Below are 15,158 nucleotides of genomic sequence, written 5' to 3' on the forward strand. Positions count from 1 at the left end.
GTGTGATTAATGACTCCGGGGGTGAGTGAACACTGGTGGTCAACCTTATCTGGTTATTCTGAGCTGACCTAGTGTGAGTGGGCCACGGTGGACACAAAGCCTCGGGTGATCTCAAAATCCTTGGCCATTGTCTCACCTGTACATCGGCTTCAGCACTGCAGGGATATTTCCACTTGCTGAGAGGTGTGTGTGAGGGGAGGGGGGGGGGGGGGGGGGTTTGGGGGGCAGTTTCTACACAAGGACACACATTCAATCACCAGTAAAGGACACTGTTTTCTTGTTTTCTCTCCCGCTCTTGTTGGAAATCGCTCTCGAAAAGGCCAGAACAGCTTCCTGAGAGGCCACAAGTACAGCAACACTTGCATTATGTCATCATAACCACAGATTTAATGTCTTCAATTGTTTCAAGTGTTTACAATTACAAAAAAAAGTCAGATTGTATGCATAGTTAAAGCCTAAAGTGCAATCTAATGTTAAACAAATTTGCCTTTTTTTATTTTTTTTTATTACCTATTGGCTATGTCAAGCTATATTTAGAGACCATGCTCAGTCTCCAGGGAAACCAAACCATAATTAGTCTATACGTGCATGTCTGTACGTGTTTTTTAATAATCGACAGTAATGAGATGAGAGGAGGGGAGAATAATCCTAGATTAACAGCTTAAAAATGCATGTGTTGTCATAACAACATCCTTATTGGCTGTTCATCATTGAAATACCACCGCACAAACACTCGGAAAGCACGCACAGCAGACACAGGTTGCCCAGTCAGATGTAACTTTAGTTTACAAGCTGTGTGTTTATCCGGAGTTGGTGTTTGTACGTTTCCTCAACTTAACTAGAGAGCTAAGCGGGTTGCTCTTCTGAAGGGATTAAGGGGAAATTATCAGAATTTGGAAGCTTAGAGCTCAAACCAGTTAAACGGAAACAGGAGGAGGGAGATCAGAGCTTGGAAAGCGAAAGGGGTTTGAGAGGCAGCACTGATGTTTATACATACATTCACATGTTCATTTGTGCAAATTGTCTGCTTGAAGTCATGCCGAAGCACTCACGCTTACTTCAAGCTACACAAACAATTCGTTCAACCTCTCAAAGATGCTGTTTGGTGGTTTTTTGAATTGTGGACACTGCTTGGATGCTGGAGAGCTTTGAATATTCTGAGATACAACACATGAGCCTGGAAATGTGTAAAAAATTCAAACGAGCAAGACAAAGAGGACTGAGGACAAAATAGACTCCCTTGACTTGTGGATTGACAGCAACTACTATGTGTCAACTGTCTAAAAGGTGTTTTGTAAGCTGTGGCCATGTTTTCAAACTGCATTAACAGCATAATGGGAATGATGGTTATCTAACTCAAGGGTTCTCCTGACAGCCACTATGAGAAGCCATGAATCAACTGATTGTTATCCTCTGCTGTGAACCCGTTTCCTGTATAGAATAGATTTCTCCTAGATTAAGTGTGTCTGACTCGGGGAAAAGCTCTGCAGTGGATTGATTGACACAACAGGTTAATACTGACTGCTTTGTGTGGCTTAATACAATCATTATAGAAGATATGGGTTGTCCGATAGTGTCTTTTTGAAAAAATTGTGTTTTTTTTTCTCCCTCAATATGATCAATATGACAATAGATCACTGGCCGTTACATGATTGGTTTGTATTTAAGTATTTGCTGAGGAAAACGCTGTGAAAACATTTTTTTTTTCTTCAGTGTATTCTGTGGAAACTCATTACATCTCATAATTAACTTGCAGAGAAGTCATCTTCATCATTTATCTGTGCTTTTTGTCAGTAAGGTTATTATAGACTTACCCGCTGTTTCTATTGTCTAAGGACTGAATGTGTTCATGCTCTCTCTGCACACTCACAGTTCGCATGAGTGCTGTTTTAGCTTTGTGTGTGCACAGTAATCTTTGGTGGGAACATCTGTCTCTCAGAGATAACATAACCAGGGAATTAGCCATGCTGTCTTACAACTGAGCATCGCATCTCACTATTACAGCCCCCTAAATTCTACCCTTCAACACCTCAATGTGTGTGCAGTTGTGTGTCAGCAATGTGCTGACAGTTTTGTGTCCTTGGGGATCTACATTGAATTTAAGAATATCACTAAGTCCGCTACTCCCTCTAATCCCTAAATCCACTGTAGACCAGAATTCATGTAGTTATTTCCGTGTAATCACAAGTTCTACACAAACAAGTCTTACCTCAATGACAAAGTCAAGCAAACATTAGGTGAGTAAAACAAAAAGAAGAGTAGGGTGATGTTATGTTAAAATAAAGGGTATTTTTCTTGCTCAGAATTATACTCTATGATACCCTGGTGTGATATTAAAGCTTTAAACAACCCAAATCCAATTACTTCTCGATATTCAGCACCTGCAGTGGAAGCAGAATGTTGATGCATCAGTGGTGACAGATTATTCTTTGAACTGCATTTCTAGAGGCGTTCAAAAGCTCGCAAAAAAAGTTAACAAGGTGATGGATCAAAAACACAGGAAATACAGAATACTCTATGATAAAAACATATGACTAAGAAGTCATCAGACTTTTGAGCTAATGGAAACTTGGATTTCAATTCTGACTGAGCTGCATTCTACTCTTGAGCAGCTTGATTCTTTTGAGCTTCATTTTCACTTGCTGTTGACGTCACACCTCTAGCCGTAAAGATCCAATAAGAGGAGGAAAATTGGAGTTGAATGTTATTCTGTTTGTCGCACTCTCCTACGAGTCAAGAAACCTTTAATGAACGTTACTGTGAGGAAAAAAGCATAGTATGGGCTTTCTGTCATAATAACACAGTAATGTATATTGGACTGTGGAGGCCTGTGCAATATCGCAGTATTCTGGCCTATAACTGGCCTCTGAATGAGAGGCAGTTTGGGGATGAAGTGTAATGGTGGCTTTTTTCCCTCACAGCCAGAGAACGGCCGAATTAACTGAATTTAGCTGGTTGAAGCGAAGAGAAAGTGTGGGAAGCAGACCACAAAAAAAAAGGATGAAAATGCAAGGCAGAAAGAGATGAAGAATTGTCTCATTTATACAACACTGCAATTTTGAATTGATGGACTGTTCAATGCAATCTATATTCTCCCTGCAATCTAACAATCAAATGTGGTGCCAATAGAAGAAATCTTGCCCAAGCAGTGAGCTCTCTGCGACTGCTGATGCATGTGACTGAGTGCCAGCTTTTTTATTCCTCATTAGTTCTCAGAAGCGGATTGACTGACGAAACTGCTTCCTTCTGATCATAAATCAACTCGCTCTCCCGTAGGCGCGCACGCAGCAGCTTAACATGACCACACCGGGGGGGCAAGTCTCCGGGCTTAGGTAATGGTTTAATCAGTCACTGACGGAAAGTACAGTGATACCGTGATTACTAATTTCCACATAATCGCAGCGAGAAGAACTTGGTATGTCTGTGAGAGAAGCAGACTTGAGATTTTGCATTACAATTGAGTGAATTTCTCATGTCCTCTCTATCAATGGCAACGTTGGCTTTTAAAACAAAATTCTTTATTCTTCAAATTCCATAACTGATTCTTAAGTTTTGAATTAACCCCCCCATTCCAAAGTCATCTGGACATGGTGTGACATGTAAATAAAAACAGAAAGCAACAATTTGCACATCTCATAAACCAGTAGTTTATTCACAATAGAATACAGAAAAAATATCAGATGTTGTGAGTAAAAACATTCTACTGTTTCATAACAAGTATTGGCTCATTTTGAATTTAATGGTAGCAGCACTTAGCATCTCAAAATGTTGGGTTGGAGGACAACAAAGGGCTGGAATAGTAAGTGGTACTCACATGAAACAGTTGGAAAAACATGCTACAACTAAGTTAAGTGGCATCAGTTTAGTAACGGGATTGGATGTCATGGAGGTTAAGATGAGCAGAAGTTGAGAATCTAAATTGTGGAGCAATTTCTGAATAATGTTCCTCATTCGAAAATTGTGAAGACAGTGAATATTGAATCCTCTACAGCACATAATGTCATAAATAGATTTAGAGAATCTGGAGACGTCTCTGTGAGCAAGGGACATGGCTGAAAATCGAAATTAGATGCCCGTGATCTTTGGGCCCTCGGGTGACACTGCAATAGAAAACAGACTATGGGCTGTGGAACATCATTGTCTGTAAACACAGTCTACCGTGTCATCCACGGATGCAGGCTAAACCTCTATCATGGAAAGAAGACACTTTGTAAACAGGACACAGAAATGCTGCTGTCTTCTCTGGACCACAGCTAATTTGAAATGGACTGAGACAAAGTAGAAAACTGTGGTCAGACAAATACAAATTCTAAATTCTTTTTGGAAACCGTGAAAGCTTCATCCTCCAAACTAAAGAGAAGAGGGACTGCTATCAGCGGTCACTTCGAAAGCCTGCATCTCTGATGGTATGGCGGTGTATGAGTGTCCATGGAACTGGTAACTTGCACATCTCTTAAAGCACCATTAATGCGGAAGGGTAAATATAGGTTTTAGAGCAACGTATACATCTTTTTCAGTGAAGGCCTTGCATATTTTAGCAAGACCCTGCTAAACCGCATACTGCATCATGGCTTCTTAGTCTTGGTGGTGGACTGGCTTGCCTGCAGTCCTTTCAGCATTTGTGATAAAAAAAAAATGGTGCATCCTGAATGAAGACCCTGGACTGGAGAGCAGCTATAATTGTATAACAGACAAGAATGGGACAAGATTTCTCTCCCAAATTGGTCTCCTGAGTTCTCAGACATTTACAGACTCTTGTTAACAGAAGAGGGGATGCTACACAGTGGTAAACATGGCCCTGTTCCAACTTTGCTGCCATCAAATTCAGGTTGAATCACTACTTTTCATGAGATAGCAAAATGTCTCATCTTCAGCATTTGATGTGGTTTCTACAGTCTATTGTGTATAAAACATGGGTCGGGGTTAATATGGGATAGACATAGGTTCATTTTACACAGCATCACAACTTTTTTGGAATCGGGGTTGTACATGTGACTCTTTTCATGCATTTTTCCTTTTGAGTTCTTATGAGCTGCAGGAAAAAGTAGACTGAGCTGATTTTGTATCATTTCCCTTATTATCAGTTTTAGGGGGCTGAGAAGTTGCAGCACACGTGAGTATCTCCAAATCAAACTCTTGGAGAAGAACAGAGCAGAGCAGAGCAGTGTGTGTGTGTGTGTGTGTGTGTGTGTGTGTGTGTGTGTGTGTGTGTGTGTGCACGTGCGCGCATGTGTGTCAGAGAATAAGAGGTAGAGATAGAGAGGATTGATGCTATAACAGCTGCTAATTATTGTTGCTCTATATTTCACTGAGTCTGTTTGATCTCCTGTCCTGTGGAGAGAGATAGGGATTCTCTGTTTCTCACAAACTTGAATACACACACACACACACACTCAAGCTAAGGGGTCGAAAGGAGGAGAAAGCACACTTGTGCTCTAATTACCAACACTCTGCAAGAGTTGACTTAAATTCTTAGCCAGAACCTCAGGAAAGGAAGTATACATTTTTGTGTCCCTTGTTTTGTGTCTGCATTATGTCTCCCCTCGATGTAGCCTCGCATGTGCTGGGCTGTGTTCATTGATATCACGAAGGGCAAATCAATCCAATTTTCAAAGTACTCTGGGTAGTCTGAGTACACGGACCATCTGGATGCCGCCCTGTTCTCTTCTGTGTTCTGCTCCCTGAGTGCCGGCCGCTGCAGCTATCAACTATTTGGAAAGCTGCTTTATTACCCGGCTTGAATGCATAGCAACAGTTACCATCATCCATAAGCCTTGGCAAGACATGTAAGCAAGAAGATCATCTGTTTTATTAATGGTTGGGGAAAAAAAAACACTTATGAATGATCTGTTTCTCTGAAACAGCTTGAAATGGGGTTGAAGAAACATGCATCTTTGGACAAAATGACTTAAGTGTTTAGAAATGAAAGGAATAATAACATTTACAACAAAATATGATACTTTTTAACGGGCAGATTCATCATCTGTGTCACACAATAAAAATGCTTTCATGCTTTCCTTGAATTTGTTGTTAAACTTTTTATCCGACACCATTATCTTTTTGTTTGTGCCTTTAGGATGATCGGGACCTTTACAAATGGCAGTGATAATCACTTTATGGCCAGCCCTTTCCCAAATTAAAATTCCGCCACACAAATTCACGATTTTTTACTTTTTTCTATCAGTAAATACAAAGTAGTTACCTACAACTCGTTCCATATGAACAGCTTAACATATCCTTTCTCTTTGCAATTAACATGCTCACAGTTGGTACATATGCTGCTCTGTGTTACAAGGTTTCACAAGAAGAAACTGTCACACATCGAAAGGGAAAAAGCTGAAGAATTTTGAGACCACACTGCCCCATGATCGAAGACTGTTAGAAATTCCAAGCCTCCTTTTTAGATGCAATAAACCTCACAGTATTAATGCTTTATGAGGAAATTGCAATATGTTGCAGGATCAACAAGATTCAGACAGAACAGGAACAATCATTAAAGCCCCTTTGTGTTCACTCACGCTTTAATGCATCATTTCAGACTCATTCACTGCTGTCTCAACAACTGATTTGTTCGATTCTGTATTGGGGAAGAGAAATTCTAATTTCTCGCATTAAAATTTGTGAAACACTGAAAACACTGAATTGGAAATAATCAGTGTACAAATGGTCAAGGTTAAATCCACATTTCTTTTAATGTTTTCAATCAGTTTTCCAATCATATATCTATATATCTATATATATATATATATCACTTGATGTCATAGTATTTACACAACTGGAACAAAGCAGGTCTTCACATGTGTCAGATATGGAGAGTAGTTGTTGTTCTTCCTGAATCAAATTAGTGTTGGGTCAGAATTATTTCTACCTTATACACACACAGAAATACAGTATATATAAAGTTAAAATGGCCTTGCCATCCCCCCTGGTCCTTGGTGTGTTTTTTATCTTTGTGGAAAGTCACACGCTAACTCAGATAACCTGTATGAAATGGAGATAAGGGAAGAGTATTATCGCTTTCTCTTGTTACTCTATCCCTGGCTTGAAGGGTACTTCAAAAGGCAGCTGGCCTGCCTGTGTCACAGAAGGAAGAGAGAGGATGACACAAGCCCAGCTTGTCTTTGAATAGCAGGTGCACCTTTCCCTTTATTCTGCACCTGAATGAGGAATGAAGGCAAAAGCAAAGGATCAAAGTCTTGTTTTTTTGCACTTTTAGCTGCAGCACGGCAAAAGCTAAATGGAGAAATACATTTTCTATTTGAAAATAGCCAATAGTCGGGCTGCTTGTGTGGATACACACAAGTGAGTGTGTGTGAAGGCATATGTGAATAACAGCGGGAGCTCATGTTTGTAAAAGCACCGACACAACCCAGTTTCAAAAACCAGGCTTTTCTTCAACCATTCCATCTTGTTCTCTCACTGGTCAGTGCTGCCAAGAAAGATTAATCAACATGGCAAACACTCTGAAAATCATATTGCCTTCTGTTGAAACCTCACTGGCCACGATCTATCCATGAAAGGCTGTGAGTTCAAAGGTTGCAGGGCAATGGGGGAGAGTGAAGTGAGGGGCGATGTGTGGAAAGCCGGCGATTGGGGAAGCAGAGCGATGGGATGATGGGAGAGCAGGATGGAGGGAAACAGAGAGGAGATGGAGAGGGGGGTGAGGTGAAGAGGATGAGGGAAGGAAGGAGGACAAGGGGGTGAATGTGGGTGTGGTTGGATGGCAGGAGAAGGGGATGAGCTGGAACTAGAGTGGGGAGGCATGCCTAGAGCTGCTTGTTGTAAAAGGATATGATGTAGATTAGAGAGGGGGGGAGATGGTGGCAGATGTGTGAGGTTGGGGACTCCCAGAGTCATGTGCTGTGTAAAGCTTTCTTGCGGGGTCACATGTGGGAGTGGGAGACTGACGTGGAGGATGTCATGAATTTGTCTTTGCATCATATCTGTTTGCATTAACGGACTTTGTGGCTGCGCAGGGCTGTGCAAAGGTGCAGGTGTGTATCGTTCCTCTAAAGTCCCGCAAATGTCTCTCTGTGCATTGTGTGTATAGCTTGTCTCTGTGAGTGTATTTGCACTTTCTTGGGTTTTTTCCAGGACCTTCTGCATGTGCTCTCTTGCTTGCTCTTGCAGGAGGCGGTATTTGTCCATCTCCTCGGCTGAAAAGCTGATTGGTGGAACTGTGCCTGCACCTGTCTGTTTGTCATCAGTCCTAATCTGTGATGGACAAGGATTTGGCATACTTCTGGGTTTTGACGCAGCAATGTCTGGAGGACATTTTTGACTGACAGGAGTTGCCACAGGATCCTCTTGATGGCCCTCCACTTCCCCTTCTCTCTCCCTTTCTTGACTCTTGTCCAGCAGTCCTTTTTTCCTCCTTGCCTTTCTCAGGATTGCAGGAAGTTTTCCTATGAGAGGGAGAAGCATCATCCTTTGTGGTTTCTGAGGCACAGTCTCACTTTGACATAGTGCTGAAAGAACTGTGCCTGAGCTGCTCATTGTGACAGGGGCAGAGGGTTCATGGGTATGGTCTGACTGTGAACTTGTGTCCTTTAGCTGCGAGGGACTTCTGTCAAAGTGGTTAATGATGAGGCATGGAGCTTTCCGAGCTGATCTGTGGGGAGAGGAATGAGAGAGTGGGGCAGAAGAAAGGGCAGATGAAGTGGTCATGGGGCTGTTTTGCTTTCTTGTCTCCTGAGGAGCCTCATCGGTCCTTGAGGATGTCCCGCAGGAGCTGACCGTCAACTTATCTACAGTGACTTCTGAGCAGGTGCTGCTCCTGCTCCATTCACAGCTCAGCTCAGACATGCTGGTGCTGCTACAAGGACTGCAGGAGCGAGGGCTGTGGCATTTACTGCCCTGTGTGCCAATTACACTCCGGCAGCTTTGTGACTGTCGGCTTGTCCACCACTCAGGGCTTGAGAAGTGTCTTGAACTTGAGCGTCTTGTTCCTGCACATCTCCACATGCTAGTTGGACTGTCTCTGCTATCGGACCCTGTCCTCGAGCCTGAAAAGGACCTGTTTGCTCCTCTATCTTCCCAGCTGTTGCTGCTGCCCCATGTCCACCTGTCCACACTGCACCTATCCCAGTCTACATCTTCGGTGCTAAGATGTCTGTGTCTTCTGCCCCAGCTTCTAGGACTAGGGCTACACCTTGTCATTTGATCCCACTCTGTTGCTCTATTTCTTGAGCTCCAGCCAGTCCTTGACCTGCCCTCCTCACTCCCTCCAGCGCAGCTCCCTCTCACCCACTCCCACTGGCCTGTATCTGAGATCAAGCGCCTGTCTCTGCAGCCTGGGTGTCTTCCCATTTTCCTTCCACTCTCTTCCCAGACTTCACAATTCCTCTTACTATGAATGAATGTCCTGTCCCCATGGAGGAGTTTTCTCTTTTTCATGGGGCCGCTACCACAGCTGTTGTCAGGGTAACAGTAGTCAATGAAACTCCTGGGGTTGCTATGGTGACCCCTTTCCCAAAACAGCTTTGAGTTACATCCTGGTGAGAAGGAGCGTAAGGAGAAGTGAGACCGCCAGGGAAAAGTCACCGCGTCTCTGTCTCGCTTTCCCTCCCCCTCTGTGTCTCTGTCTGCTGTGTGTCGGGTCAGCTGGGAGTAGATGCTCGAGTGTTCTGCCTGCTCTCTGCCTGGCTGTGACTTGAATTCAGTCCTGGTGCTCCTATGAGGCCTCCTCCTGACAGAGACAGATACCGGCTCAGGCTCACATCTCCCCAAGAGACAGCCGCTCCCTGCTTTAGCCGCCCTCCTCGTCCTCATCTCCCTTTGCCTCTCTTTCCTTCCCCACTTCTGCCCAGCTTCAGCATTGCTCTCTCTTCCTGTGGAAACTGTGGAGACAACACTCTTCACTTTGAACTTTGCTGATTGGCATTTGTGTGAGACCTTTTCCTTCTCAGCCCTCTTCCTCTTTCTCAGCTTGTGTTTCTTGGTGTTGGACTTCCACTTTTTACATGACACTTTTGGGACACCCACGTATGGCTGTGGAGTGCTGGCACACTTACACATTGTCTCACTCCCACATTCACACCTGGACGGGCTGATGCACATCCCCTGTGTGCCAGGCTGGGTGACAGACTCTAATTTACAGCTCAGGGCTCTGATGGCTCTCTTCCTGATCCTTCTTGCACCCTCTAATCTGCCTCCCGGAGGATTCTGGGAGTTTGTGTCAAAGCTGTCACTCTGACTGGGGTCAAATGGATGGGAGGCTGCCCTCTCACGATTCTCCTTACTTTGTGTGCATCTTCCTCTTTCTGCTTCTGTTTGTGGTGATGAAATGTTTTTGTTCTTAAGGAGCAGATGGGCTTCTGTCTCCACACTGATATGCTGCTTGAAAATCTCATCTTTTTCATGTCCATGAGCTCTCAACTCATGTCTTGCCTGTCTGTGAAAACAGGAATCAGTGTTTTGTGTAAGAGCAGCTGGCACACATGGAAATGCACCTGAAAATGCACACGTCTGATTTTGTTGTGAGTCCTGCAGATCTTCTGAAAGTTGTTCTGGTGGTTCAAGGTTCAAGCAGAGTGGGTTGCAGCTGTAGGAGATGTGTGGTTGAGACTTGGTGAACTTAAGCAAACTGACAGGCCATCTCAGATGAGCTGAAACATCTTTCCCCATCACATAAACAAAATTACTCCCGCTCTCTGTTTCTTGCTTTGTATCTGTCTCCTTTCCTTTGTGTTTGGTGTCCACACGCACCACATCTTGTGCCCTTCCCCATATGTTCACCTGGGTCTGTAATTGAGGGACTGGTAAGTCATCACTCTGATTATCATTGGCTTCTGTGGAAATGGGAAAATGTTCTTTTCGTCTGTCTGCTTTTTCCATCTGTTCCTCTTCTCTTTCGGTCTCTCTGGGGACAGGTTGAATGTCGTTCACTAAGACACTTTCAGAGCAGGACTTTTCCTTTTCGCTCTCACCGTGTTTCCTCTCATTTACTTCCCCAATCTCCCTGTCAATATCTTCCATTATCGCCTTTACTCTTTCTCTCATTTGTTCCCTCTTTTCTCTCTCCTCCTCCTCCAGGTCAGAGAAGACAGAGGCAGAAGGCTCCAGCCTGGGCCCTCTGCGTGAGAAGCAGAAGGATATTCCAAGCCTGCCTCCCACTCTCCCCTGAGCGGGAGGGAGAGGCAGCTGGGGACACAAGCTGTGGCAAGACTGGGAAAGCACTGCAGAAGAGTCTGCATCAGATGTAGAACTGATTAGTGGGGACCCTGCTAGAGCGGTGGCAAGAGGTAATTGCAAAAAAGGTTGGCATGAATCTTCTGACGGGTGGCTGAGAGTCCTGCGTTGTGTAGCAGGCGTTCTAAGGGGGCGGCTGAAGATTTCAGGTTTGTCTTCAGTGCTGTTGTTTCTTTGGTCCACGTGTTTATCTCGTTGTTGGCTTACAGCTCTGACCGCACGTCTCAGTCCATAAGACCTTCTCGGGACTCTGCAACAAGATGTGAAGAGACAAATAGGTCTGACATTTTATCCTGCTTCAGCACAAGTCAAAGAAAACCACAAGGACTGCTTTTGCTGACTTGTGGTGGCTCAAAGTGTGCTCCAAGACCCAAGAAAAGTTAGTTAAAATGACGTCTTCGAAACTTTAAAGATATCATGAAAGCAGAATTTAAGAATAGCTCGGAAATCTTTTGTTTGAGAGTAAAATAAAGGATCAAATGAACAAACTAAAAAGCTAAAGTGAATTAAAAAAATACATAAAGTAAACACCAAAATCCGGCGATGTACATTTGAAGTGTTTGACTGTTTGATTTGTTTGAGTGTGAGTGTGTGTATGAACTGCAGTACCATGTGCCGTGGGTTGTTTGTTAGTGGTACAGATGAGATCATTGTAAAAACAACATGTTTGCTGTGAGGTAATATTTGAAAAAAGTGTTATTGGCAAATGGGGTAAGATTTTTATAAAGAAAAAATTTTGTTCGAACAATAGCTTTGAAAAAAATAAATAGAAGTGTCAATAAAGATAGGCAGCCAGAACAAATACCATCTTTAGGTCTTGGATAACAGTTTGCATATTGTATGATAATCAGGTCATTGAATGAAATTAAATTATAAATACTGGAGTGCAATAGCTTAAACATTTAATCAAATCAGAAAGTGCACTGAGCTTCGAGAACCACTTTACAACACAGCTGGCTGGAAAGCTGGAGTCCTTTAAGAAGCTTCATCTGGCCTTTATCGCCTTAAGGTATTTGAGCTTTCAGATGCGTTTTTACTACAATCTTTGCCTAGCTTGCTACATAGATGGCTTGTTCATAGTCATCTGCAGCAAAAGCCAAGTGTTGTAAATCTCAAAGCTTTGTACAAATGTAAACAAAATTAAGATAAGCAGGACAAAGACATACAAAAGTAGCACGGCATTTTCAGGTAGCAGTTTTCCCAGTCATGTTTGTAATTAATATAAATAAGCTACTTATATTGCAAAAAAGAAAAAAAAAGGCTTATCAAGTAAATAAGGCTTATCAAAACTCAGTGTGACTGTACAAGATCTTCACGGCAATTAAGCAGATTCTGAAGTGGTGGTGCACTCTTCTACTGTGCAGTGACACCTGCACAGATACCGTATGACATTCATAGAATAATTATGAGCAGAAAACCTTCTCTGCTTCCTCACAACAAAATTCAGTCTTGGAAGTTTGCAAATCAACATCCAAACAAGCCTGACACAAACAAATTATTTTCCACCTCTTTGTACCAACTTGTATTTGGAGAAAAAAAGTGTGCTGATCTCATCATGGGGAGTGCATGAATCATGCTTAATGCTTGTGTAGCAGCGAGTGGCTGATAGATGGGGGGAGGGGGGCAAGATTCTATTAAATGTGTACAGTTGATAATATTACAATATGAAAACAAATTCTGGAAGAAAACTTCCCACTATCTGTTAGAAAAAAAAACTCAGGATGTGGAGCGGATGGCTGCTGCAGGACGATAAGGATTCTGAGCAGCAAATGTAAAATGCTAAGAGCTGAAGGCTTTGCATTGGACTTCTCTCTCACTCTGATGTATCCAGCTTTGAAAAGACTCCAAAAGAACTGGGCTTGCAAGACGGCCTCTCACAATCTCACAGGATCAGTTGCCTTTAGTAAAAGAAGAACGGCTAAAAATCCCTCAAATAAGAAAGAGGGAAAGACTATTTATTCGAAATCAGGTTATCTTTCATATCTTGGGCTATTTACAGTAAAAGACATGTTTAACTGAGGTGCCTAAACTTTTGCAGTCCTTTGTCTGGTTGTGTAATTTTTGTGTTTGTTGATTGGTGCAATGGCAGAGCATTAATCACCACTTTTATATGCAAAACAATGCAAAGGTACTATTTGTATCAAGCAGGCTGTGATATAGCCTACTACAATAATACAGAAGTCGGTACTGAGAAGGTGATAACACCATCTGGAGGAAAGTGAAATAAAGAAAGAGGAAACAAATGCATGCTATTGGTACACCTAGTAATGCTAATCACGTATTGTCACCTGATTACAGGAAAAATAATTTAATTGCAAAGGAAATCGGCGCAATCAAGTTGATTATGGTGTGATGTATTGCTTTTTATTTTGTGGTTTTGATTTCTTTAGATGTGCAAACCCTGAGGGAAGTTTCAACTTTGTACTCTCGTTTTATTAACGAAATATCTTTCTCGTTGCTCTCCTCTAAAACTTCATCTCCTTCACCTACAAATCATCCACTCTCAGTGTGTCAGCAAGAATGTGTCTTCATGTTATATTTACCTCACCTGTGGCCTATCTAGGCCATTGTGTGCTCTCACATCTGTGCTTGCATCCATCAAATCTAAGAAACGTTGACTGGATGTGACGCACTCTAACCCCCCTGGACTCCTGCCACTGGTCTCATTACACACACACTGCCACAAACACACACAAATACACACTCCTCCCACTCACTGCTGGGTTTCTTGTTGCAGCTCTGCGAGCTGGTGCAGACGCCTGAGAGCCTTCTCCTGTTTGCGCTGGTCCTTCCATGATTTTGAGGCTACATTACGAACAAACTCTCTGTGCTTCAGTTCCTTCAGCCTCTGCAGAAAGTGCACATAAAGTATGGGGTAGAGAGGGAGAAACAAAGAGGATGACAGAGGGGGAATGAAAGAGCGGGGCAAAGAGGAGAGAGAGTGAGATTAGTTTTTAGGGAACTCTCTGCAGGTGGCTGCCTTTCAAACCATCAGTCAGCTGTGTTTGCAGATGTTCTCCTCCAAAGCTCTTCTGAAATTTACTCCATTCAGCCTGGAAGAAAGGCTTTTTCCTTCAACACGCAGCTTGACACCAAACACAGAAGAGCAGACTACAGATGCAGTTGACATGAGTGGCATGGGTGAGTTAGTGATGATGAGGCTCTTTCTGAACTGTTGGAGAGACATTTTTATCCTTGTCGAGATCTCCTCAACACAAAGGTTCTCTACTGAATTTTAATGAAAATAATTAGCCTTTCAGCTGTCACCACTCAGCTGAGTTAAAAAAGAAAGCCTCTGAGTCAGAGACGACAGGAAGAGAAACTGGGAAGCAGCACAGACACATGTTTGATTTGAAATGGCCCTGAGGTGCAAAACTCTATAATATCCTAAAACATGACAACAAAACCGAGTACATAACAAGATTTCAGAGAGCACAACAGAAAACACTAACAAAATGATGCAGAAAAAACGCAATATTTCACAAAGCACAACTAAAAACAATGAAAATTTCAGAAAACACGACAACAAAACCAAACACACAACATCAGACAAAAATAGCAACATCCAATGAAAAGACTTTTCAGACGAAAAGTCCAAAAACGCGACTCTGAAACTAAATCAGCAAAAAAGCTTCCTGAAATCCATCCATCCATCCATTTTCTATACCCGCTGAATCCGTCGGTCGGTTCGCGGGGTGGTTGGAGCCTATCCCAGCAGTCAATGGGCAAGAGGAAGGGTACACCCTGGACAGGCCGCCAGTCCATCACAGGCTTCCTGAAATGTTTCTGAAAATATTGTTCTGTATTTCCCAAAAGTGCTGTCAAGTGTATGCTTTATTGTAGCTCTTTGTCATATGTTCAGTGTAACCTTACAGTCATCATAACACAAAAACACGGATGTGGGACTTTGGGTCAAGGGACACAAGTTAAAACACTGAGCGGAACAGGTTTTTTTTTCGTGTTGTCAA

General features: G+C 42.8%; 1 protein-coding gene across 1 annotated transcript in view; it reads right to left on the reverse strand.

Moving 5' to 3' along the window:
- Positions 1-6,758: 6,758 nt before the first annotated feature.
- Positions 6,759-15,158, reverse strand: part of znf804b (zinc finger protein 804B) — a 48,771-nt gene continuing 40,371 nt past the window's right edge. Inside the window, exons 4-5 of the mRNA XM_075466661.1 lie at positions 13,908-14,038; positions 6,759-11,440 (exon numbers count right to left, since the gene is read on the reverse strand). Of these exons, the coding sequence (XP_075322776.1) occupies positions 7,471-11,440; positions 13,908-14,038 (4,101 nt within the window). The 3' untranslated portion in view covers positions 6,759-7,470. The remainder of the gene's footprint in view (positions 11,441-13,907; positions 14,039-15,158) is intronic.

This window comes from Odontesthes bonariensis, chromosome 5 (genome assembly GCF_027942865.1).
Source record: "Odontesthes bonariensis isolate fOdoBon6 chromosome 5, fOdoBon6.hap1, whole genome shotgun sequence".
NCBI lineage: Eukaryota > Metazoa > Chordata > Actinopteri > Atheriniformes > Atherinopsidae > Odontesthes > Odontesthes bonariensis.